Source organism: Microtus oregoni, unplaced genomic scaffold, assembly GCF_018167655.1.
Source record: "Microtus oregoni isolate MIOR12 unplaced genomic scaffold, Mior012 000132F_ref0000261, whole genome shotgun sequence".
NCBI lineage: Eukaryota > Metazoa > Chordata > Mammalia > Rodentia > Cricetidae > Microtus > Microtus oregoni.
In genome coordinates, this window is record NW_024544775.1 from 304,734 (window position 1) to 331,653 (window position 26,920).

At 43.0% G+C, this 26,920-nt stretch overlaps 1 protein-coding gene across 1 annotated transcript in view; it reads right to left on the reverse strand.

The window, feature by feature from the left end:
- The window catches only part of LOC121444552 (succinyl-CoA:3-ketoacid coenzyme A transferase 1, mitochondrial), a 118,060-nt gene that overhangs the window by 81,513 nt on the left and 9,627 nt on the right, over positions 1–26,920 (reverse strand). The window contains exons 3-7 of the mRNA XM_041646379.1: positions 26,452–26,542; positions 13,213–13,348; positions 11,012–11,161; positions 7,592–7,698; positions 5,304–5,364 (exon numbers count right to left, since the gene is read on the reverse strand). Of these exons, the coding sequence (XP_041502313.1) occupies positions 5,304–5,364; positions 7,592–7,698; positions 11,012–11,161; positions 13,213–13,348; positions 26,452–26,542 (545 nt within the window). The remainder of the gene's footprint in view (positions 1–5,303; positions 5,365–7,591; positions 7,699–11,011; positions 11,162–13,212; positions 13,349–26,451; positions 26,543–26,920) is intronic.

Here is a 26,920-nt window from a genome sequence, read left to right on the forward strand (position 1 = left end):
CTTTTCTCATTAATTTAACATTACTATATTATATGCACTCCATCTCACTTACTCTACCTTTTGGCCATCTGGATGAGAATGAAGGTTCCCCAAGGGTAGAGAACTCTCTCTCTCCCTCTCTCTCTCTCCCTCTCCCTCTCCCTCTCCCTCTCCCTCTCCCTCTCCCTCCCTCTCCCTCTCCCTCCCTCTCCCTCTCCCTCTCCCTCTCCCTCTCTCTCTCTCTCTCTCTCTCTCTCTCTCTCTCTCTCTCTGGTTCACTGGTGAATTTGCAGCACCCTGAGAAGTGCCAGCAGCGCCAGGACTTCTGTGCATCAGAGAACTTGTGTTAAGACATCACTGGATCATACCTAGCTCTTGTTTCAAGGTAAAATGGGTGACCCGGGGATGGGGCAGGAAGGATGATGGACAGTTACTGCAGGGGTGACACGGGGATGGGGCAGGAAGGATGATGGACAGTTACTGCAGGGGTGACACGGGGATGGGGCAGGAAGGATGATGGACAGTTACTGCAGCTGTTTGAGGTGCAGGAGGGTTCATTACTCTCTCTGCTTAGTCACGTATGTTCAGAGCCCTTGGTGAAAAGACACATCTTGAGCATACCTTAGGCAATATTGTTTATACTGCAATCTTCACCTTTCTGTACTCCCTACCCAGGCACAACACATGGTGGATGGCAGATGTACCCCTAATCTTTGCCTCAAGTCCTCAAGTCACCCTCCTAAGAAGAGATGGCTTTGCCTGTCACTGATACAGAACATGAAGTCACGGTTTCCAAAGCTTTGCTCTTGCAGATGTAACAAAAGAAACCTTGTTTTCATTTTGTAAAACAGATTTTTACATCTTCTTATGAAACAGATTTTAAAAGGGGGGGCTAAAAACACGTCGTTATCATGACAGTGGTTGAAGGGGAGGAGTAGGCTCTTATCTTCAAATAGATAACTCATAAATCTTCAATTTTTGTATGCCAAGCAGGCGGCTTATCTGTATTTGTGTGTATCTATTATCTTGTTATGCAAATGTTTTTTCATATTCAGTTATGTCAATATATTATAATATAAATACTAGGTAATAGAAATGAGTTTAAGTTATGAAAATGAATAAGTTATTGAAACTAAAACTCAAAATTAATCAAAATAGTTGGAAGGGGATCGTGCAAATCTTTGTTTTATAAAATCAACCTCAGCACAGCCCGATGGTAACGACACATACATGCATGAACACACATACAACACACACACATACAGCACAAGCCAATGACACGGACACACACAAACACACACACATATATACACACACACACACAACACACACACATACAGCACAAGCCAATGACACGGACACACACAAACACACACACATATATACACACACACACAGGCACACATATACACACAGAGTACAGGCTACTCACGCTGACACACATACACACACCAAAAACAGAAAAGTAAAATAAAATAAAGACCAGAAACAGCCAGGTTATTTCAGTCACAGGCAGCACTGGCAGCCTTCCGTGGCTGAGTCAGACGACCTTTTGTGACAACACACACATGCAGGCTGCATTATCTCTGAAGTGAAGCACTCTCGGCTCTCCCCCAGATTTATGGTAAGCATGCTATGCACACAGGAGACGGGGAGAAGGTGTCATGCGGGGTTGGGAGGCCGACAAAAGTCCTCCAGAGACAGAGCCAACAGAACCCGCCTGGGAGACTAGACAGCCCCCACTGCTCCTCATCACACACAGGCATTGCAACGCCCAGGAGTCGCTCCGGGCTGGTTTTACTCATCAACCTGTGAAGATCATCAGGGAAGACTTCGCCCACTCAGAGAAAGTCCAGAAATAACAGTCTGGGCTAAAAAGAGAAACCTCTCTCTGGCTTGTGTGCCAACATATGTACCCACTTCTACTGTTTCTCTCAAATAATCACCCAGTTTCTTCACAGGGGCAGGCAAACACAACCAGAGCTGATGGGGCTACAGCTTCATAGGGAAAGACTCATCAGAAAGGTACATGTGATGATAGTCACACATCACTGTTTACCCCTTTGTTTTTATATATCATAAGTTTATAAAGAATGCAACAGAAAGCAAAAACATATCCCCAAATGCAACACTGTTATTTATACATGGTAGAAATAATTAATATCAAAGGCGATTTGATTTTCCCTTCTTTTTCATACATATGTTGGTTTATTTCTTGGTATAAAACATTTATCGTAAATGAACTGTTATATAATTGAACAACATGTGTTGTGCACAATTTAAAGAATCCAAACACTTGGTAGATGGAGGCAGGAAGGTCATGTGTTCAAAGATGGCTTGTTCTGGCAGCCTGCTAAATGGGAAAAGATCTTCACCAAACCCACATCAGACAATGGACTGATCTCCAAAATATACAAAGAACTCGAGTAATTGGTGATCAAAAGAACAAATAATCCAATAAAAAAAATGGGGTACAGACCTAAACAGAGACCTCTCAACAGAGGAATCTAAAATGGCTGAAAGACACTTAAGGAAATACTCAACATCCTTAGCCATCAGAGAAATGCAAATCAAAACAACTCTGAGATTCCATCTTACACCTGTAGAAATAGCCAAAATCAAAACCACTGATGACAACTTATGCTGGAGAGGTTGTAGGGTAAAGGGAGCACTCCTGCCTTGCTGGTGGGAATGCCAGCTTGTACAGCCCCTTTGAATATCAGTATGGCAATTTCTCAGAAAATTTGGAAACAACCTTCCTCAATAAATCTCAAGGTCCAAATCAGGAGCAGGAGAGAGAGCACGAGCAAGGAACTCAGGACCGCAAGGGGTGCACCCACACACTGAGACAATGGGGATGTTCTATTGGGAACTCACCAAGGCCAGCTGGCCTGGGTCTGAAAAAGCATGGGATAAAACCGGACTCTCTGAACATAGCGGACAATGAGGACTACTGAGAACTCAAGAACAATGGCAATGGGTTTTTGATCCTACTGCACGTACTGGCTTTGTGGGAGCCTAGGCAGTTTGGATGCTCAACTTACTAGACCTGGATGGAGGTGGGGGTTCCTTGGACTTCCCACAGGGCAGGAAACCCTGATTGCTCTTCGGGCTGAGGGGGGGGGGACTTAATTGGGGGAAGGGAAGGGAAATGGGAGGCGGTGGGGGGGGAGAGACAGAAATCTTTAATAAATAAATAAATTTAAAAAAAAAGACCCAGGAATACCACTTTTGGGTATATATTCAAAGAATGCTCAATCGTGCCACAAGGACATGTGCTCAACTATGTTCATAGCAGCATTGTTTGTCATAGCCAGAACCTGGAAACAACCTGTTCAATACTGAACTGCTATAGTAGTTCAATAACTTTCTCCTTAAAGCCAAAGGGACCCTCTCTTGCTATCTACATTGTCTCTTGGACACCAAAAAGTTCATTTTTGCTCCTATAAGAAATACATGTTGCTGAAAAGAACCAGATTATACTAGGATAATAATTAAAAGAGAATTCTACCCAAGATAATGCCAGTTTCTTGTAGAAGCGAGGGAAACCCAACATTAAGCTATTTGCTGTAGGTCTTTGTGCTGGCTGGTTTCTTTCAACTTGACACAAACCTAGACATAAACCCATATCTAGGAAAAAAGAGTCGTTTTAAAAAAGTATTATTATTATTTCAAGCATATAGGTGGTTATGCCTATATGTGTGTGTACCATATACGTTCTTAGTACCTGGAAGCTAGAAGAAGATGTTAGATAACCTAGAAGTAGAGTTACAGACCATTGTGTGCCATCATGTGGCTCCTGAGAATCGAACCCTAGTTCTCTGGAAGAGCAGTCAATGTTCTTAACTCCAGGACTTAAAGAGGGAATCTTGGGCAAAGCTGTGGAGTATTTAACATCATTAATGATTGATTGAGGGCCCATCTTGGACAAATGATCCTGAGATGTATAAAAAAGCAAGATGAAAAAACCATGGGGAGAGCAAGCCAGTAAACATGGCTTGTGCTTCAGTTCCCACCTCTAAGTTTCTGCCTCAAGTTCCTGTCCTGGCTTCCCTGGGTGATAGGCTACAAGCTATGAGATGAAATAAACCCTCTGTAATCCTCAAGTTGCCTTTGGTCATGGTGTTTTGTCACGGTACGAAAAAATCTAACTTCACTGATACTACAGATGTGTGTCAGTCTTGTCATTAAAATTATTCAATAAATAAGAAATAAGATACACACACAGGGCTGCATGATCCATTTTTTGAATGCACACAATATAGCAAAACCACCGAAAAATAAAACTGGATGGAAAATGACACATCCCCCGTCACTTGGGGAAACACTGTGCTTCACTTTCTCTGAGAAAGTGTTCCTGGAGTGTCACTGTGAAGTAACACCTTAGCCAACTGTGGATTCCAAATGTCACATAAGAGATGTCACTCAACATGACCATCAGGTGAAAAGTTAGGAACATATATTCACATTTCCATGTCCCAAATTAGGTTCCCACAAAGTCCTCCCTAAGGAAGACTATGCCAAACTCCTATTAAGAGTTGGTTCAAGATGAATCTCAAAGCCACGCTGAGAATCATTTTGAAGTCTCCTTTGAAATTCACATATGTATACCCCGAATGACAGGCAGGTAGTACAAGCAACTATTTCTATCCCAAATCATTAAGTCTACAAGTCTCTGCAATGGTCCAAGCCTCTTTCAAATGCTACGATGCCTAATGATGTCAGTCAATGCCTAGATTCAACTGCTCTGAGTGAACCTATTACAGTAGCTATTTGTACAGCACTCCGTGTGAAAGAATTCCGATCATCAAACTCAGTAAGCCAATCAATCCAAGTGGTGTGACTTCCTACTTTACCGGAATGCCATGCACAGTCGTGCACCACATATGACTGACTACATGTGGAACATGGAGGTCCCATAAGATCATATAACTAAGTGATATTGTACCTACCTTGTTATAAATATTTCCATGATATTTGTAATGCACCAAAAATTATTTCTCAATGTATTTCTCAGACAATTTCTTGTCACTCAGCAGTATGACATGACAGTCTATCAATGCATCTTAGATTTTCATCTTATTTTGTTCAAAGACCAAATGACTTTTATAAGCCAAGTGTATTTCCAAAGACAACACATCATTCCAGTGAGCACAGCTGACCAGAAAGCTGCCAACATATCTAAATTATATAAAGAGAATCTCTCCCTATCTAAGACAAAACAAAATAACTCTCCTTGTTTGTCCCCCTGAAAACTAACGCCAAAAATAAAACAAGATGAAATGAAAAATTCACAGCATGAACTCACAAGCCTCTTTTCTTACCTCTACCACTGTGGTTCCGGCAGCTTTGCACATGGGCAAATTGAAGTTCCTTGCGCTCTTCCTATATCAGACAAGGAGGAGAGAGGAGGGAGAAAGATCAAAGACAGACTCCTCTCTTTCAACTTGAAAATGCAGACTAAAAGAGTTGATGCCAAGAATCTGTACACCTGAGAGCGCGTGACTTACAACCACCTTGAAACTTAAAAGCTCTCGTGGCCATTTCATCCCATTTATATGGCTTTGAGAGTAGGTGGAAGGAAAGACCATTTTTCATGTTCAATCAATAGCTTTTACATAGAAAAATAAAATGGGTATTCGCAGATATCCGAAATTAAAATCTCCTAATCTTTTACCCGAGATTAAACTTGGCCACCATAGTTAAATATTCCACTGAGAAACTTTTTAAAAAGTAGAAAGAGTTAGGGATGCAGCGTGGGGATGAAGCACTTCCTCGGTGTGCACCAGGCCCTGGGGCTCCACTCCAGTACCGCAAAGGCAAAGAGAAAGGGATGACAGACCAAATGCTTCACAGGAGAGGGTACAGTCTTTTCCTACTAAATAAGGAGAAGTTTCCACTAGCTGACAGTATATGAACACTCACAGGCACTGTGAGTCCACCTAACAATCACTCGGGAGAACAATGGTGTGATGTATAGACCAGCTATCCTAGTGACTACAAGTGATATCTGTATTCTGAGAGTCTACACTGCTTGACCACTGGGCTGAGAGCTTTCATTGGGCCGCCATTCAGTAACCATTAGCACCTACACACGGTCGGAGCTTAGAGGCCCAAGTAAAGTCTTCAGAAACCACAGGCAGGCATCAGAGCACCGGAAGAAATTCTACAAATACTTGAAGTAACTGATAATTGCTATAATACTTCATTTGTTTTATTTACAGGGCATCAGAGCTTTACAAACATCACACCGATGGTCAGAGAACGCAGGCAGCATGTTAGTTTGCCTAGGATTTCCAAATTTAGTTGCATGTTAAAAGCCTACAACTCAGGAAATCAGAACGTTAATATCACGTTAATTCCTTCAGAAATAAATTTTTAAAAACGCAAGTGCTGCGGAGGATTTGACTGTGATTGAGGCCAAACCACATTTGGCCTCTTTATAAAAGAAACCACTTTTTAAAAGAATCCTTCATTAAAGCTGCAAATAACAAAATGATGAGGAAGAAAATGATTTCTATAACCGAACAGACCATGTCGCTCACCTCTCATATATAGCCAAAGTGGCCCAACTTCCAAAACACAACTATCTAACCTACAAATCCAAGGCATTAAATACTTATCATGACTTAGAGCTTAATATGCAGAGGTTCATCGAAAGACAGGAAAAGCACAGAGGCCTGTGGCTACCCAGATAATGCAAACAAGAAGAGTTCAGCATTTGTGAAGATAATTGGCTATTCAGATGGAATGCTTAGAAGGCTTTCTCGGGAGACATTGGCCCCACAGGAAAGGAACTCACCTAAACTATTATTAGCCGTTTCCCCCAAAATATCAGAGCAATTTTGACATTTTCAAGACACTGTATAAAAATAGCAATATTAAAACAAAAAATATATGTTGGCTGCTGTCATGTTTGCCAAGAAAATAACTACTCTTGGCAATGAAAATATAGATAGAAAAAACAATTATAGGTACCTGTGTACAAGAGGACATAAATCCATTTCTTTTTTTAATTTATTCGATTTTTTAAAAATACCAATCCAGGTTCCCACCCCACCCCCATTCTCTCCACACCCCCATCCACTAATCCATTTCATTTTAATGGGGTCTCATAGATCCCAAGCTAGCCTCAAACTCCCTATGGAGTGAGAATGACTTTGAACTTGTGTTGTGCCTTCCTCCGCCCTCCACGTGCTGGGAATGTAATGCCAGAGGCTTGAGGCAAGCACTCTCTCAACTCAGTTCCATCCCGGCCCTGGATCTAATTACTTAGCGAGCCATAGGCCAACAGGAACAGACAAGTACAAACACAGCACTTCAGCAGGGCCACTGGGACGACATGCATTTCCAGACCCAAGTGCACACACGGGTGCGCATGAATGACTCTAAGCCATTGAAAAAACGGTCAGAAAGCAGCTCGCTGCGGCATTCATTTGTGGCATCCTAACTTAGAAAGCACGGAGCTCTTGACACCCATTCCATTAGCTTTGTTTAAATGCTGAGGATGCACCACAGGGCACTAGGCAGGCACTCCACTTGAGGTATAACTACCTTTTTACCCAAGACAGGAGGTGAGGTGTTTTGTTTTGTTTTTTAGCTACCACAGTACCTGAAAATCACGTTTCCTGCCCGGTCCGCTTTCCAGGCCTTCACCAAAGCAAAGTCTCCCGTGATTGCTTCCTCCAGAATGAAGTGCTGCCCATTAAACTCCCTCACCTGCGGGAAACAGGACTCGTGGTCAGACATTTGGGTGGGACTCACACAACCAGGCTCCGTGCTGTGCTCTGAAGAGGCACACACTAGGAGCCTAGCGAGGGAGGCTTTCTCAGGGGGAGGGACCTCAAGAGACTACTTCTGTAGCATAAGGCTTTCTCAGAACAGCCCAGGGAGGCTTCAGGAAGAGAACGCTGTGCACAGGTCCCACAACAAGTGCAAGTTTAGTATGTCTGAGGAACTAAAACCCCTACAAGTCCAAGCGGTAAAGTGTGTCAATATCCATTTGACTGTGTGTCTTGGTGACATTGGGGACATAGAATACAGCCCCTCTTTCCTTCTATCCCTCTCCCCAAATAAAAATGTGTACATTACACGAAATGGCTTCTCTATTGCTTCTCATTAATCTGTGATCTAGAATTACTGTTGAGATAGTCAATGGAAACTAATGTGAAAAGAACTGGCATTTTCGCATTTGCATGGGCATGATGCGGGCTTCCTTCTATTAACATCTTTGTAGATTTTCTTTTTTTTTTTTTATTTTTTTTTATTTTTTTGGTTTTTCGAGACAGGGTTTCTCTGTGGTTTTGGAGCCTGTCCTGGATCTAGCTCTTTGTAGATTTTCTTCACACAAAATTTCTGTATGGTTTTTGCCTTTACCCGTAGGAACTTCTTGCTTCCTTTGCTTTTATAAATGTTGGTTTTAACTTATTGCACATCTTCAGTCATTACTGATACAACACAATGCTTTTGAATTTGTTTAAACCGTTTACGGTCTTTTGGGAGACAGCACAAAACAAAACTCTCCTTTGCCAGTATGCACTTCCTTTCTTTTCCCCTTGGAGAATTGCCTCTGGGAATTAAACAGAATTGAAACAATCCCGTTGAGGGCTGGATTCCTCCCACACAACGGCAGCCCTTTGAAAGCCGAATTCTAACTGCATTCCCACTCCGCCCTCTAGTGGACAATGGACTGGATGCGTTTCCGACACAAAGGTGGGGTTCAGTTACTTTCTACTTTGCTTTGTCGGGGAGGAGATGCTGAGACTTGACCCTGAGGTCTCATATACATTACCATGTGCTCTGTCATTGAGCAACGTTCCAACCTTACTTTTACAGAGTCTCAAACAGATCGTTTCTTAAAGGAAAGCTTCTCCAAAGATAGCCCTGTTTCTTACTAGAAGACATGAGCTAGGACCATGAAATTATATAAGATTAGTTGCGCAATAACATAGAAAGTTATTTTAAAGGCTTGAGTCTCTCAAAACTCATCACCGTGAACATCAATGACGAGGCAAGTAGTGGCACAGTCCTGTAATCCCAGCACTAGAGGCAGAGGCAAGAGGACTGCGGGAAGATCAAGAGAAGCCTGGCCTACAGATAGCATCAAAAAATCCCCAACAAAGCTTTCCCAAAAGAAAGCAAACAGAAAACCCACCAAGGATGATGGCTGAGATGTAGAAAATGCAAGTATTTTCTAGTGTCACCTGTCTTAAAACCTCAAAGAGGGAAGCAACAAGCGTTACCAAGATTACTCCTGTGCTCACTGCAAATGGTGACGGTGGCCTCTGCTTCGTCTTTAGGATCTTCTGGAATTCATTCCCATTAGATTTCGCTAGTGCTCTCCATTTCTGCACACTATTGTTTAACTCTAGCCCTTAGCCTTCCTTTGGCCCAACTGCTCCCTCTTTTATCTTTCAAATCACCAGGTTCCCCCAGGGTTCCTCTGGGCCTCCCTTCTCACTTTCCACTGTGGTGCTTCTTCTGCCTGTCTATTAACTGTTAAAGAGGACCCTCTGCTTGCAAAGTGGCCCAGGACTGTGTGTCTAGTCCTAAGGGTTTGGATGCCCACATATCATGCCTACTGTCCTGAATTTCCTACCAGAGTCACCAAGCACTTCCTCTTGAGACTCCTGAACTTCTTAAGGACATCTCTTCCCCAACAGACACAGCTCTCTGCTTGCCCCGTGCCTTCCCCATCTCAATAAGAGCAATCTTGGTTCCTGTCCTCTATGTTATATGCTGTGGCTCCATCACCAACATCTGGCCTGATTCTAACCAGTTTGCACAAACTCCACTTTACCACCTCATCTCAGCCAATGCCTGTTCCCACCAGGATCAATGCATGGCCACCCACTCTCTAACGTGGGCCCCTACAAAACCATAAAACTTACCGACCACGGTCAGACTTGTAAGATATAACTTAAAACATATCACACTCATACTCAAATTCACTATTAACTTCTTATAATACTGAGGGAACTCTAGGCTATGTGAACAGACAATAGACAAACCAGAGCCAGAGGATAGAGACTGGGAAGGCAGGGATGGGGGGAGAGACAGAGAGATCAGAGACAGACTGAATTTTACAGAAAATTACAAAGGTACTAGATTCATGCACTGTTGAGGACCAAACAACGTGAGCCTGTTTCCCCTTGTCTGAAGGTCAGAAAGTTGGAACTTCTATTCCTAAAAGAAGGTCTGTTTCCACCTCAAGGGTTCCACCTAGATTTAGGTCAGAGTTCTGCTCTCGCAAGGTTATTGTCAACAGATGTGGCTAATACCCAGGCCTTGTATTTCAGGAATGGAGAAGTAGATAGGTTTCTACCACAAACAAAAGTCTAAGGATCCAACCAAGGCTTCAGTTCCCTTAAGGAGTTAACATTGGATTCCAACGAGGGAGTGGTTTGCCTACAGAATGTTTTGGTCTAGGGCGTGTGTATGACTTGTTTTGTTCTAGCAACAGAATGTTTAACTACGTGCGTAGCCCGTGGCCTTCAAATGGTATGTTCATTTCTTTGTATCACGTTAACGCCGTTGTTTTTTTTTTTGTTTTTGTTTTTGTTTTTGTTTTTTTTTATCTTACTCCTACCTTTTGGGGTCGGGGTATTTTAAGCAAATGGAAATCTTTAATTTCCATCGCAGTATTGACTGGAACTCCCCCCCAATAGTATCCTATATTTTCTGTTTTATTATTTTCACTCACGTCTTCGTACTCTTTACTAACTTTTCTAATCCATATGCCTCTACCCTGGTAAGTGGTATTTTTGTCCTTTTGTTAAAACCTTTCAGAAAATCAGTTAACTAACCCTAATTACAGTAGAATGTATAGTGATTATGGCTTCTTTGATTCTAATGTATTCTAATTTCCCTCTGTGATTTTTAAGTATGAACAGATACCCAGATTTAGCTACAAGTCTCACCTTTTTGAAAATAAATGACTGTTTATCTCACCAAGGGAACCATCAAAGGAGTCCACACAGAATCTCACGAGGAAAGTGCTCTCTTAGAGTCACGTGGGTGAGGAGTATCTTACCTCTCGTGGCTTGCTGGCAATGGCAACACTGCCATCTTTGTTGTATTTTATGGGTGATCCTCCTTCTTGTACCAGGGTCCCATATCCTGTGCTGGTGTAGAAGGCAGGGACTCCGGCTCCGCCGGCACGGATCCTCTCTGCAAGTGTACCCTACAAATAAGCAACCAATATCTGTGAAAAGTCCACAAAGTGCAGTTGGGACTCGGAATACAGACACTGTTAGATGTAATTCCCATCTTTGAGAGGCTCACCACCTCCAAAGTGTGTATCAATGTATGTGCTTGGAAATCTCCAAGCTGAAGCATCAATTAAAGACAATAATCATTCAATTCTTGACCCCCATTCAAATATAACTGTTCCTTTGTCATGCTGCCAGTTTCTAGACTCCACCCCCACTGGTCTCTTGACATCGTATTCTACAAACGTCTACTTTAATGTTTTGAAATCAAATTTAGAACTTAATTACATAAATGTAGCTATTCGTATATTTTTAAATGTTAAATTTTGTTTTACCATGTAATATGTGTAAGTGTAAACTAAATAATTTTATCATTAAGAGCAATAGGTATGCCAGACAGGGTGAAAAATATTTGTAATTTTAACATCTGGGAGGCTAAGGCAAGAAGAAGGCCATGAGTTTTGAGCTCAACGTGAGTTATATACCAAGTACTATGCCAACACAACAGGACCCTGTCTCAAAAAAAAGGAAATTTTTTTTTTTTGGCTTTTGGAGATAGGATTTCTCTGTAGCTTTAGAGCCTGTCCTGGGACTAGCTCTTGTAGATCAGGCTGGCCTGGAACTCACAGAGATCCGCTGGTCTCTGCCTCCTGAGTGCTGGGATTAAAGGCGTTCGCCACCACCGCCCGGCCCATATTTACTTTAAATTTCATAAATTTACTTTCATAATTTTTTTTTTACTTAAGAAGCTATCTAAGCAATAAAAATTCAAAGCCAAGCAAAACCCATAAATGTAGGCCCTGCTCTAGTCAGATCATTGTTGTTATAAGAAAAGACACCCGGGAGCTCACTTTGCTCATCCCAGTGCCCCAGAGGACAAAGCAAGACATCAGCCACCAGAAGGCAGGAAAAGACTCCCTAGGAAACTGGACTGGCTGTCTCCTGATCTTGGACTTTCCAGCTGTTTTAACTATGAGAAATGAGTTTCTGTGGTGTGAGCTACTCGATCTATGGAGGGATTTTGAGCTTGTTGATTTTTATAGAAACCCAAGGAAACTAGAAATGTATATATTTATTCATTCACAAAACTTGAAATGAAAGCTGAGTCATCTCAAACCCAGCGCAGCCCTTGAACAGGCAGAGATGCCTGTGCTGTGCTGTGGGTAACTGGGTGGGACCGAGACGCTGTGGAGCCGCCGTCACAGAGAACAGTCCCTGATGCATGCCTTCTCTAGACTAGCACGTACCCGATCATTTTCTTTTCTAAAATTTGGCCGCATTCCATCCTTATCAACTTGGCAAAGTTCTGAAGCAGCATTACCTTGGGGCAGAATGGGGCACTCAGTTGCAGAGCGAAGGTAGAGTGTGTCAAAGTGGAGCACCGGCACCCTGGGCATGTAGAGCCTTGCTTTGCCCAAAGGGCTTCGAGAGCTGCCTTGGATGAATTAGGAGAAGTGGAAACCAGGTACAGACTTGCTGCACAAACTGTACAAATGGCTGTACATTTATCAGTCCCCTAAATCCTCAGGCTCTGAACCCGAGCACTTCCTGATGAAAGAGTTTCACCTTCCAACAGACTTTACTCTCCTGACTTGAGTCAGCAAGATTTGACCGCTCAGAAATCTCCAACACTGAGATTCATTAAAACTGGCTTTTAAGACAATCCCATTTTTGTAAGTCCTTTTGTTTGCTTCTGACACAACGTACACTGTAGTATCATATTAAAAATTTTACACACAGAGAAACCCTGTCTCAAAAAATAAATAAATAAATAAATAAAAATTTTAGCCAGCAGCATGGATATTTTCTATTTAGCGATACCTAATCTTCCATAGTCACAAGAAGCAGTCATCTAGAATCAACAGGAGCGACCCAAAGACAAGGTCGCTTGGTTTGATGAAATAGCATCTCTCTGTCTGGAACAACAACAAAGCTTTAAGAAGGAAGAAAGGAACTTTTCTATAAACTGACACTAACTGGCACTGACTGGCCCTATGAAACAAAAGCAGATGCATTTCCTCACCTGAGGGGTCAGCTCCACTTCTAATTCTCCCGATAAGTACTGTCGCTCAAATTCTGCATTTTCTCCCACGTATGACGAGATCATGCGTTTTATCTGCTTGGATCGAAGTAAAAGGCCCAGGCCAAAGTTGTCAACCCTAAACAGAAAGGGAGTTGGTAATCATGAGCCCACCTACAGAATACTGTTAGCACACTTTTTGTTTGTTTTTGTTTTGTTTTTCAAAGATGTGAAACTTCAATAATTTGGAGGGAAAACAATCTCTTCTAAAGAATTCTGTTCACATTTTCCTTCTAGCCCTCACCACTCCAAGAACTCAGAAGGTGGCTTGTCTTTTCTTGTTTTACAGGCGGAGATAGGAAAGCTTAAAAGGCTGGCATGAATCCCAGCACTCGGAAGGCAGAGGCTGGGGGAGCTCTGGGCTTTGAGGCCAGCCTGGTCTATGTAGTGAGGTTCAGGTCAGCCAGGGCTACACAGGGAGATCTATCTCAAATCCCCCAAGCTCTCAGAGACTAAGGGACATAGCTAATGAAGCTCCAGCCCCTGTTCAGCCTACAGTTCCAGTCCACACATTTTTGTTCTCTTTACTACTGCAAGGTGATCTTGTGATAGATGCTAAGCGTGATGGCCTGGCTCCTGCCCTATGCTTTGGAGCATTCCCAAACACTCCAGTACAGAGGCTCTCTATGTTCAAACAGAAGGGTCCATTCCTGTATTAAGACAAAGATGAGCACATTCATTGAACTAGGAACCCAAGTTATACATAATACTAAGAGCATTTTTTCCTGTATAACAGACATTTTCCTTAACAATATTTGTACACTTGAATGTCCTTAATCCCCTCAAACGAAAGGACTGCAGGCAGCAAATTGAATCCTTCATTAGTTACAATACATACATATATATATTGGTTTAATAATTTAAAATGAGGACTCAGTTTATTCTTAGAAATGATGCACGCACTATTGACCTTTTCTAGATTAAAAACCTCCAGGTGCATGCATTTCTTCTTTGTTTTTATCATATTTTCATAGAAAAATGCACCTGCATTTTTAAGCACAATTCATAGGTTAACTACTGAATGAAAGCTTGTCCCTTTTCCATCGGCTTATCTCTCCCTGCTCAAAGATTTTGGAAGCTCTTTACCCAACTAGAGAGAAACAATGAACTTTGTTTGTAGGTTGGTTTATCTGTCTGGAACAGTCTCACTATGTAATCTAAGTTGGCTTGGAACTCAACATCCTCCTGCCTCAGCTTTCCAAGTGATAGGATACAGGCTTGGCTTTATAAAACTATTATTGTTGTTATGTTGTTGCTGTTTTTGAGACAGGGTTTCTCTGTGTAGCCCTGGCTGACCTAGAACTTGTTCTGTAGACCAGGCTGGGCTTGAACTCACAGAGATCCACCTGCCTCTGCCTCCCAAGTACTGGGATTAAAGACGTGTGCCACCACCACCACCTGGTTTATAAAACTACTTTTAAGGACAAAATATTTTTAGTAGTAAAGATCATAACGAGAGAACACAATAAACACAAAGGAATGATCATATTAAAAGAAAAAACCAAGTCAGTAGGCAAGGACAAAAAACACCAGAATTTTTTTTGTGTGCTAAGATGAATGTATACTAATCGCTTTAAGGAGGGAAAAAAAAAATAACAAAGCCATTACCATACTCTATTAACATTGAAAAAAATCCAGCTGCTGAGTCAGCAATTCACTCTTGGGTCTTCACCAAACAAGAACTTATATTTAATGCTCACTAAAAGACATATATAATATACTCATCAATAGCATTGCCCATTATGACAAAAAATGAAAGCCTCTCAAATGCCCATTCACAGAATAGATAAGTTATAGTTTATCCAGACAATAAAATACAGCAATGAGACTGCATGCTGGACAACCACTAGCCACCATGGACAAATCTCAGACTGAATGTTGAATGAAAGAAGCTATACACAGGAGTGTACATGTTGGATTACTCCTTTCACAAGCACTTTAAGACTTTGACGGGACTGATTAATGAGATCCAAAGTGCCCATAATGTAGATCAGGGCCGGGAGAAAAGAGTAGTAACTAGAGGCATTGTGAAGGGATCTTTCAGGAGACCTGACCCTGTCCCATGTCTTTGCGGGGGTGTTGGCTTCATGGCTGTGCAGCTTGTAAAATCCTATCTATATATCTGTGTATGGTTAGTGTCCTACACCACTCTAATATTAGGTATCTATAGTTTTTTAAAAGATAAAACTTCAATAAAAAGGCCCTGAAATCCTCTTATATACATGAGCTTTTGTTTCCTCCCTGCCAATCACTTGCATGTTCTGATGGCTCCTCCCACACACATCTTATGTTGTCTGCAGAATTCATTCATCCAACAATCCCATACCGCCAATGCTTACTCTACCCCGGAAACAGAATATCACCTTCTGGGGTTACAGCCTTGAGAAGGCCTGGCCCTGGGCCCTGTGTAGTTCTAAGAGGTTAGAGGAAATAAGCGTGAGTCTGTAACTAGCACAGCAAGATGTGCTAAGTGGTGTCTGTGTAATATGTGATGAGAACACAGAAGATTAAGGATCCGCCTGTTGACAGAGGAAGAGGGAAGAGAGAGTCTAGGTGAAGGGAAAAGGTCATACAGAAGGCGAAAAGTAGATGAAAGCAAAAGGACAACAGAGCTGGAAAATACACTAAGATGGAGATCTTGAGGCATCCTCCTCAGAGCTCAGAGCAAATGGGCTGTGCACAGGAGGCAGAAGTGGGAGGGGGACCTGATCGCGATCTGCCTTGAAGGACTTCACCCTGAAGGACAGGAGATGCTTCAGCCGACAGATAACAGGCTAGACAATGAACTCAAGAAGGGCTTGACATAGTCCAAACAATGGCGAGCATCTGAACTAAGGTGGAGACCACAGGAATATAGAAGAGAGGGTAAATCTAGAGCACTGGGGAGGTGGTGCATCCCGAAGACGTGTTACCCTGACATTGATGGAGGAAGGTCATTGGTTAAATAAAAAGAAACTGCTTGGCTCTCATTGATTAGAAGATAGGTGGGAGGAGTAAACAGAACAGAACGCTGGGAGGAAGAGGAAGTGAGCTCAGACTCCACAGCTCTCCTTTCAGGAGCAGACGCCTGAGAGACGCCATGCCCGGCTCCCAGGCAGACATACGCCATGAAGCTCCCACCCAGGATGGACTATGCTGAACCTTTCCCGGTAAGACCGGTGCTCACAGATTATTAGAGATGGGTTGATCAGGATGTGAGAATTAGCCTGTAAGGGCTAGAGCTAAAGGGCCAAGCAGTGTTTAAATGAATACAGTTTGTGTGTTGTTATTTCGGGGCATAAGCTAGCCAGGCGGCTGGGGTGCCAGGGACGCAGCCCCGCTGCTCATATTACTACATGACATAGACACAAACCCTGCAGAATTTTAGCTTTCACAGTGGAACCTAACCGAAGAGTGAGCTGGGGGAAAATGGATCTAAGAGCCACTAGAGACATCCCACTTGTTTTGACAAGCAAAGGTGTTAAGTATGGTAGCCTGTGTGACAAACCACTAGCGTTTCTTGCAACAACCACCTGCCTCCACTCTCTCTTACCAACCTTACCAGTGCCCATTTCAGATTACATGGTTCCTTCCTAATTCAAAGCCTCTTACCTCCCGTTCCCATGGCATCCTGCACACCGTATCCCTCAAGGTATATAGATAACAAAAAACTATCATTCAATAATCTTTGCTTCTTACCCACCAGAGGCATACAAGTATCTATATCATTTATATTTAGGATCTGTGGTGGTTTGAAGGAAAATGGACTGGCACTATTAGGAGGTTTTGTTGAAGAAGGTGTAGCCTTGTTAAAGGAAGTGTGTCACTATGGGGCAGGCTTTGAAGTCTCCTTTGCTCAAGATTCCCTCAGTGTGGCACTCAGTCTACTTCCTGTTGCCTGCACTATCAGCTCCAGCACCATGTCTGCCAGCACCTCCACTACCCACCGTGATGGTAATGGCCTGATCCTCTGAAACTGTAAGCTGCCACCTCAATTAAATGTGCTGCTTTATAAGAGTTATGTTGCTGATCATGTCTCTACAGAGCAACAGAAACCCTAACTAAGACAGTATCTTTCTTCCAAAAGAAAATTAAAGGCTAGTAAACATACTTTTCCCACGTGGAGCAGTTTCCCTTTAATGGGCTCCAGTAAAGTCTGTCAGTGAGTTCACACACAAGGTCAACTTTACCTAGCTTCAGACACAGAGGGAAGTCAGCAAGTCTGAGGCTTCTCATCTATCTAGTCTTCAGCTAAGTATGGAACACAGTAAGTGAATAACTGCCCAGATGGTATCCTACTTTGAAAACTACTTTTAAGTTAAAAGAGAAATAGCCTTGGTGTGACTGAAAAAGCAGGGGATAAAACCGGACTCTCTGAATATGGCGGACAATGAGGGCTGCTGAGAAGCCAAGGACAATGGCACTGGGTTTTGATCCTACTTCATGTTCTGGCTTTGTGGGAGCCTAGCCAGTTTGGATGTTCACCTTCCTAGACCAGGATGGAGGGGGGAGGACTTTGAACTTTCCACAGGGCAGGGAACCCTGACTGCTCTTCAGACTTGAGAGGGACGGGGAGAGGAGTGGGGGGAGGAGGGGAGGAGTGGGAGGCTGGGAGGAGGCGGAAATTTTTTTTTTCTCAATAAAAAAAAAAGAGAAATAGCCTTACGAGTTAATAATACACTTGTCCACTAGAGGTCTCCCGATTACCAAAGATGCGGGCTTTCTAGCGAGAAATGCTTTCCATCTTCTCTCCCTCCTGTTTTCTTTCTCCTTCCTCCTCCTCCTTCTCTTTTTCCTCACTTCTCCTCACTGCCCCTAAGGCCCAGGCCCCACTTCAGGTTAGCAATTCTCCTCCAAGCTTAGCTTCTCTTTCAGCCTGCCCTGGCCTGCCTGAGAGCAGCTCCCTCCTTAGAGATGGGCAGGACAAACCTAGGGAATGCAAAACTCTGTTCCATACTTACCCTCTCCCTATGAAGCCTATCAAGACATCCTGACCCCACAACCTGTTTAAGAGCCAAGCCATTCCTCACTCCCCCCTCTGTCCTGCACCATCATTACCTGGGCACAGGAGGGCCCTTGTCTGCTTCTGTCCCTACGGTGCACCTTGAACATGGCAGCCAAAGAGAACCACATAAAACATGGAAGCGGAAAGGATCCTGCTCGCTCAAAGCCCTGGAGAGGTATTATTTATTCAGAATAAAGCACAGAGCTCCAGAGCAGCCTGCGAGGCCATCTATCTGCATGCCATTTATGTCTCCGGCCTCATTCTTTCCAGAACCTTCTTTGCTCACTTCTCTAACTCTCTATTGCTCTCTGGCTCCCCTAGCCACGCCAGGAATGTTTCCCTAAGGGCCTGTGCACTGCCTTTCTGCTGTCTCAGAATCTCTTCTCTGCATGGCTCCTCGCCCAGTCTACTTCCTTCGCGTGGGCTCAGATGTTAACTCAGTGCCACTCTGACCACCGCACTGATTGCTGACAGCCATCGCTCTACTCAGAGGGTCCCGAGCGTCTTGCTTGCTCTTTTTCTTTCTCTCATGTCACAAAACTTTCTAATGTGTTTTTATACTGACTGGCTATTGGCTGTCTTTCCCAAATAGAACAGAAGGTCTGTGGCAAGGACTCTTACCCTGCTGCTATTTTTGGTGGTGGTGGTGGTGGTAGTGGTGGTTTTGGCTTTTTTCTTTCACTTCTACATCCTAAGCACCTGTCCACCAGATGGCACGAAAGGGGACTGCAGAAATACTTGGTGAGCACTTGATAAAAGAATCTCCTGCCGCATTCCATTGGCCTCTCCCAGCCATAACTTCTCTAACAGGAATGAACTATTCTAGGTTCATTTCTATTGCTGTGATTAAATAGCCCAACAAAATGCAACTTTGAGGGGGAATAAGCATACATCCGGTTCATAATTCCATTAGCGCAGGAAAGGCCAAACAGGAAATTGAATCATCATAGCCACACAAACCCAGCCAAGAGCAGAAAGGAGTAAATGCACGGACCCTTACTGGCTCTCGGCTAGCTCTCCTCTCTATATGCTTCAGAACCCCCTGCCTAGAAAGTGGTACCACCACCATAGGCTGTGCCAATCAAAACAATCCCTCAAAGATGTGCCCCTAGGTCAAACTGATCTAGATAATTCCTCATTAAGATTCTCTTCCCAGACTGGTGGTGGTGGCGCACACCTTTAATCGCAGCACTCAGGAGGCAAAGGCAGGCAGATCTCTGAGTTTCAAGCCAGCCTGAGTTCTAGGACAGCCAGGACCATATAGAGGTACCAGCCCACTGGGGCATGGTTTCTCTCCCTTTAAAAAAGCGGCCACTTCCCTCTTCTCTCTCTCTTCACTTCCTGCTCCGCCTGCGACTAGACTCCTTTCCTGGTTGCGTAGAGGGCTGTTGCCTGGGACAGTGATCTGTAAGTTTTTTCCCCTTTAAATAAATACCACCCTAATAATCATAACCCCGAATTGGTGTGGCATTGTTTGTGACTTACGCCTTCAAGATTCTCCCTAGGCAATTCTAGGTGGTGTCAGGTTGACAGAAACAGTCAAAGCCGAGTGGCACAATCACTCATTAGTCCCCATTTGTCCCTCTGGATCCACTGTTAGCTTCCAGTCTGTCTGGTATCCAGCCTACGTCTTGAACCAGGAGCTCTCCTGACTTCTGCTTGGGCAGAGCCAAGGGGGAGGCACTGTCAGGGAGCATGAGGTCCAGAGAATAGTGATGTCAGGTTCTGTGGTCCACAGGCTCTCTCTCCCTTCTATATACAAAACTTCTAAACACTGGTTCTCTTAAGGCCCCCATGTGAGGGCCAGCGGCAACAGCACCCCTATTTTTATCTCCAGGGTTATTTAACAGTCATGTTGTCTTCCTTCAGCTATAATCAGTCCTTTTAAAGGAGTCGCTTTGGAAGAGTGCTCAATTACCAGTGATAATATCCAGAGCTATGACTAATAAAATCATAACCATAAACCAGCCCATGAAGGTGGATACAGCCCATCTGTTTTTTTTTTTTTTTTTTTTTTTTTTTGTGGATTTAAATATCCGAAGCTTCCTCCAAGCCTACAGAGTCCATTCCAACAACCAGAACATAGCCGGTCATTCATTGACTTGGAAATTTTTCTGACCACTCTTTCAGACCTCTCTGTTTATTTTTGCAACACATTACACATTTTAACTTGGCCCTATTTAAAGATGACCTTCTGTATTTGTTGATCTTGGCTCTGGGACTGACTATGTATTTGGCCTTTATTTTGTTTTAGGCTGGTTGTCTCCTGGCATAGCAACCAGGCAATGCCTAAGATTCTCAACAACTGGACCAGATAAGGAGCTCAAGCTTAGGCCTTGAAAACTCTACTGGATAGCTTACAACGAGAGCATGCATGCCTTTCTATAGTGTCTCTAATTCATGAACTCATCAAATACATTTGTCTGACATAATAGTAACATCCCTGATGATAAAAATAAAATGAGTAAACTACATCTCTGTCATCTAAAAGCTCATGATACAAAGGCTAAAGATGTGGACCATTGACAAATGGGGAGCACCCCATTTCTAACAGGGAAATGAGTATGGAAGAGCCTCTGTGCCCCTTGATACTGAAGAAGATGCTGATGGACTCTCCGGCGGGAGGCACTGCTTGCCATCAGAAGCCAACATTTCTCCAACCTAAAGAAAGAAAATTCTCGATTTCATAGGACTTCAGACATTTCAGTGGCTAAAAGAACTCTAAAGCTATCTTCTTCCCTGCTCCCATATCTGTCCTTCCTCCATCTCAAACATCCCACTCCCCCAAGCTTTCCCCAACCCTTCCCTTCTCCCTCCTCTCTCCCTTTCTTCCCTCCCTCTCCACCCCCACTCCCCTGCTCCCAACTTTTGCCTGGCCATCTTGTCTGCTTCCAATTTCCAGGAGGATCTACATATGTTTTTCTTTGGGTTCACCTCATCACTTAGCTTCTCTAGGATCACAAACTATAGGCTCAATGTACTTTGTTTATGGATAGAAACCACTAATGAGTGAGTACATACCATATTCATATTTTTGGGTCTGGGTTATCTCATTCAGGAGCCATTTGGGGGTTGGTAAAAGGCTTGGCTCTAAAGGGGTTCCCAGGTGTCATGGGGATGTCCCCAGCTAGGACCCTGGGCAGTGAAGGAGAGGGTGCCTGAACTAGCTTTGTCCCATAGTCAGACTGAATATCACCATAGAACCTTCATCTGGTGACAGATGGAAATAGAGACAGAGACCCACATCAGAGCACTGGACTGAGCTCCCAAGGTCCAGTTGAAGAGCAGAAGTAGGGAGAATATGAGCAAGGAAGTCAGGACCACAAGGGGGTTGGTCCACCCACTGAGACAGTGTGCCTGATGTGTAATGGGATCTCACCAAATCCAGCTGGACTGGGACTGAACGAGCATGCGGATCAAACTGGACCATCCGAATGTGGCTGACAATTGGGGCAGACTGAGAAGCCAAGGATAATGGCACTGGGATTTGTCTCTACTGCATGTACTGGCTTTTTGGGATCCTAGTCTATTTAGATGCATACCTTCCTAGGCCTGGATGGAGTGGGAAAGGCCTTGGACTTCCCACAGGGCAGGGTACCCAGCCCTCTCTTAGGACTGGAGGAGGAGGGGAAAGGGTGAGGGGGGGAGGGAAGTGGGAGGAGAGGAGAAAGTGGAAATTTTGAATGGCATTATTTATAAAATAATAATAAAAAGAACTCTAAAGCCAGTAATCTATAGAGATGTAAACCAAAATGAATATTGCATAAAAGGCATCTACCTTCTGAAAATATTTCATTTCTGAATCTGAAATTTAAATTCTTGAAGACAGACGTGGTGGCACCTTTGATCCGAGCACTCGGGAGGCAGAGGCAGGTGGATCCCTGAGTTCAGTGCCAGCCTGGTCTACAGAGCGAGTTCTAGAACAGCCAAGACTACACAGCAAAACCCAGTCTTAAACAGAAGAAGAAAAGAAAAGCTTTATAATTTTGGTTGTGAGCTTAGCCTTTAAAAGCAGAGCCATCTCTTCCCCCTACCAGCTACAGCACTCAAGAAAGTGGGCCCTGCACCTTGCCTGGGCATCAGAGCAGAGCTGACCCTATTGAAAGGGGTACGGGTGAACCGGCCTGAGACCATGACCATGGAAGGTCTGTACCGTCCTGATGTGGGAGTGTCATATATCAATCTGTTGATTTCACTGGTTAAGCAATAAAGAAACTGCTTGGCCCTCATAGGTTAAAACATAGGTGGGAGGAGTAAACAGAACAGAATGCTGGGAGGAAGAGGAAGTGAGCTCAGACTCAACAGCTCTGCTCGCTGGAGCAGAGACACCATGTCCCGCTCCCAGGCAGACACACGCGATGAAGCTCTGACCCAGGATGGACGTAGGCTAGAATCTTCCGGGTAAGACTGGTGCTCACTAAGACCGGTGCTCACAGATTATTAGAGATGGGTTGATCAGGACATCAGAATTAGCCAGTAAGGGCTAGAGCTAAAGGGCCAAGCAGTGTTTAAATGAATACAATTTGTGTGTTGTTATTTCGGGGCATAAGCTAGCCAGGCGGCCGGGGTGCTGGGGACACAGCCCCGCCGCTCCTATTACTACACCGTCCCTCATCTGCTATATGGTGTGGGTGGGGGAGAGATGCACTCTACCCATCACTGCCTGTGAGGAGTGGGAGAGCTGAGGTAATAAGAATAGGAGAGCTGCTCCTGCCCCTCGTCAGCTGAAGCACTGGGGTGGGTGGCCCCTGCACCTTGCCTGGGCATCAGACTAGAACTGGTCCCACCCCTGCTCATTGCTGCAAGAGATGAGCTGGGAGCAGTTGTGGGAAATGCTGGAGAGTTCATCTCGGTGGTGAGGAAAGGGGAAAGCTGGTGGGCTGACCAACCCTGCAACTACTCAAATCCAGAACCAAGGCTGAGTTGACCCACCCCAACATCCACCCCACCTGTGATCTGCTGGAGCACGTGAAGGGATCAGGCCTGCAGACCCCAAGCTTCAGGATCTCCATGACAGGAGATCCAGAACAACAACAGGCTATCCAAGAGAAGTCCCAGTGAGGGTCCAGCATCGATAGTGTAGCAGAAACCAGAGGCCTCTAACCAGACCAACAACTCTTTACAATAACACTTGCAAGTAAAGATATGTGGATATGAGGGTTTACTGTGTAACTCACTGTGTCTATGGCTTCCATGATGAGATTTCTTTCCTTTCTTTTTTCTTTTCTTTTGTCTTTTTCTCTTAAATTGTATTGTATTTTGGGGTGGATTGCAAGGGCAGATATGAAGGGACAGGGAAATGAATAGGCTGAAAATGCATGATGTGAAAGATGCAAAGAATAAATAGAGAGATTAAAAGAAAATTAATCAAAAAGAAACCAACAACTATAACAACAAAACAATCTCAAATATCTATTTTCTAAAATCTCACTTATTGGCAATAATCATTTTAAGAATATAAGTATTGGGGAAACTTTATTTCCTTTGCTTTCATTTCATGTTTTAATCTCAGTCATACAATTTATAATTATCAGAAATACAAAATAAAGGAAAATGCTATATTTGGATGTAAGGTTCAGTCAACCACGGTACAAATAAAACCTTCCATGAACTAAGCACATGAACATAAGTATGCATCTCAGGACATCATTAGACCTTCCCAAGGCAAATAACAAAACCCTACAGAATGCTCACAGTCAAGACAGCATGGCCAGTATCGGCTCAGTGAGGTCACCAGAGCTGTGGCTGTAAAAACAGAAAAGGAACAGGGCACAGCACAAAGTCCACATCCTTTTCATTCTAGGTTTGAAGACACCGGCAAACAACTAGAATGTTTATTTCAAGTAGGGACTACTACTCACTGCACCCTCAAAATTATTCTGTACCTAACTAGTACAATGTACAAGAAATCAGAAGTACACATACTTAAGGATTATCTAGTAGTATGAAGCATCCACATATAAGCAAGGAGTCTTCTAGATCCCATTTTTTTACATCTATAACCCAAAATACTTGTCTGGAAGAAAGTAGCATGTAAATCATAATACATCCATTTTTCTTTTGGCTCTGGAGTTAAATGGTTGACATACAGTTTACTGTGAAAGTTTTGGTTTACACTGGTTTCACACAAAGTTCATCAAAAAAATCATTGAATTCTCAGCTTTTTCAACCTTTTAATCAACAATATCAAATATTCAGAAGGGTGATCCTTCAGCAGCATTTTTCTCATCAAGGCTAACACTTAATACATCAAACAAAAGTGTTATATATAGCAACCTCCTCTGGACTGAAAGACTCCATGCTGGAAGGAAGCTCATTAAAATGAAGGAAGTTTTAAAGAGACCTATTAAGGCCCAGGAAAAAAAAAAAAAAAAAAAAAAAAAACCTCACAAGTCTCAAGGAGTTCCTGAAATTTACCAGGTTCACTTGGCCCCTCCCACCCCAAGGTTATATTAGTAAGGACTGTTGAAAAGATTCTCCAACCTGTAGGGCTCTCTGCAAGTCAGGGAGAGCACTCCAGGGCTCCAACTCCCATGAGTCAACACCCACGCTGCAATGCACTTTTGTGGATACCTTTAAATGGTCTATGCTCTGGTAAGTAACCCTACCCATATTCCCGTAAGTAACTCCAATAAACTCTCCGGTTCATCAAGCTAGATGTCAGTGGTATCATCAGTCTGGTCCACCTTCACTCCCCTACCCGGATGGAGGAGACATTTGTTCACACCTCCCCATGACAAGTGTCATGCAACACAAGGTAAGCATTTCTGAGACTTTGACAGTCCTTACATAAAATAATGATCTCTTTCCATCACTCTCTTCCAAGATAATCTGTGCTGTTTATTCTCAAAGCCTGTATAATAAGCCAGCTTGCTAATTCAAAACATCTTAAGATTCTTAAAGTCTTCATCCATTTGTTGAAAGGGTGCCAATGACTTACCACTTTGCATACAGATAGCTTTTTCTGACATCACTACATGTCCCAACATGAGCATGCCTTTTTAAAACAATGGCTTTTTATGACCACTTTGTCCTACAATCCTACTGCTAAACTGATAGCATGTCCTTCATATCCCATCAAGACCAGCAACATTTTTGATGATCTACAGTTTTCTTTATATAGTATCTGGAGGAATGATAAAATCAAAAGAAAAAAACTTGAAATGGATTTCAAATTGATGTCTGACTTGCTTTATACATAATGGCCTATAATACCAAAGAGCATAAAAGACCATCTTTAAATTTTTTTTATTCTGACTTTCTTTACAATTGTTTTACATATATTTTACATTTAAAAAAAGTAAATCAGATAAAGATATAAGCCATTAGTTTACATATTTATTTAAGGCAGGCAAAACGAAGTGTCTTTTCTTATGATTATGAAACATGGCATCAAAGTGTAACTTGGTTGGGCCTGATGGCATAGGCCTACAATTCCACCTGCTTCGAAGGCTGAGTTAGGAAACTCATTAATTATGATCTCTTTAATCCAAGCTCCCTAGGATACAGAGAAAGTCCAGGAATAGGCTGCGAGATTTAGTGAAAAAGAAGGTTGAGATATAGCTCAGAGGTAGAGCACTTGCCTAGCATGCCCAGGGTCCTAAGTTCAATCACAGTGCTACAAGTTAAGAAACAAAAACAAAACTATGACCTTCCATTCTTGACCTCATGACCAACTTTCCTGTTCTGTGAGAGGTGAGTCTCACTGCTTGGCAAACAGATCATGCTGGTACTGAATGTATTATCATCCCCAGATTACTCAGTGATGAAATTGCAAGCATGTGCCACCATATCTACTTTGCCACTCTCTTTTGAGGATTGAAGAGATTACTCTTATAAATGGAGGCAAATTTAATTTCATTTATAGACTTTTTATATGCTTTGATAATTTTATATATGAATACACTATTTACGTTACTTCTACCACCACCCCCATCCAACTTCTCCTTTCCCCTCCCCATACTCCATCTTGGATTTATGACCTCTTCTTCTGAAACTGTTACAGATACATAGATAGATGAGAGATAGAGATAGAGAGAGAGAGAGAGAGAGAGAGAGAGAGGGAGATCCTACTGAGTCCATTTGGTGTTCCTTGGGTATACACATGCTTAGGACTGACCACTTGAAACTGATGAACTTTTCAGGTAATTTTTAAACTAGCATTTCTTTCTAGCTAATCGTTTCAGAGATCCACTCACCCCGCATTGTTGCTGACTGCAGTTAGATCCTTCACTCCCGTCTTCAATAAAGCGCCTATAAGATTTTCTGGGATTCCACACAGCCCAAAACCTACAAAACCCAACAGGGAAACCATCTGTGCAGAGGTAATGTTCTTTCAAGATACATCTGTTATTATTCTCAATAAAAGAGAAGAGTCACAAAGCATTTTGTTAAACATAATAAGCAAAATACACAACTATACCTTATCAATTCACTAAAGAGCCATCAGTCATATTACCAGATCTCAAAGTTTCAAACCATTACATATCACCAGACACCATTGTCAAGGCTTTGAACAAGTTAAGGCCAAACGTAATCAGTTTATATATGACATGTGTACTATTATCCCCCTTCATAATACAAACCATATCCAGTTGTTTATTTAAGCACGTATTTTTATACATCTGAGTTAGTGTATTTTACAGAACTAGAACCCTAAGCTAATAA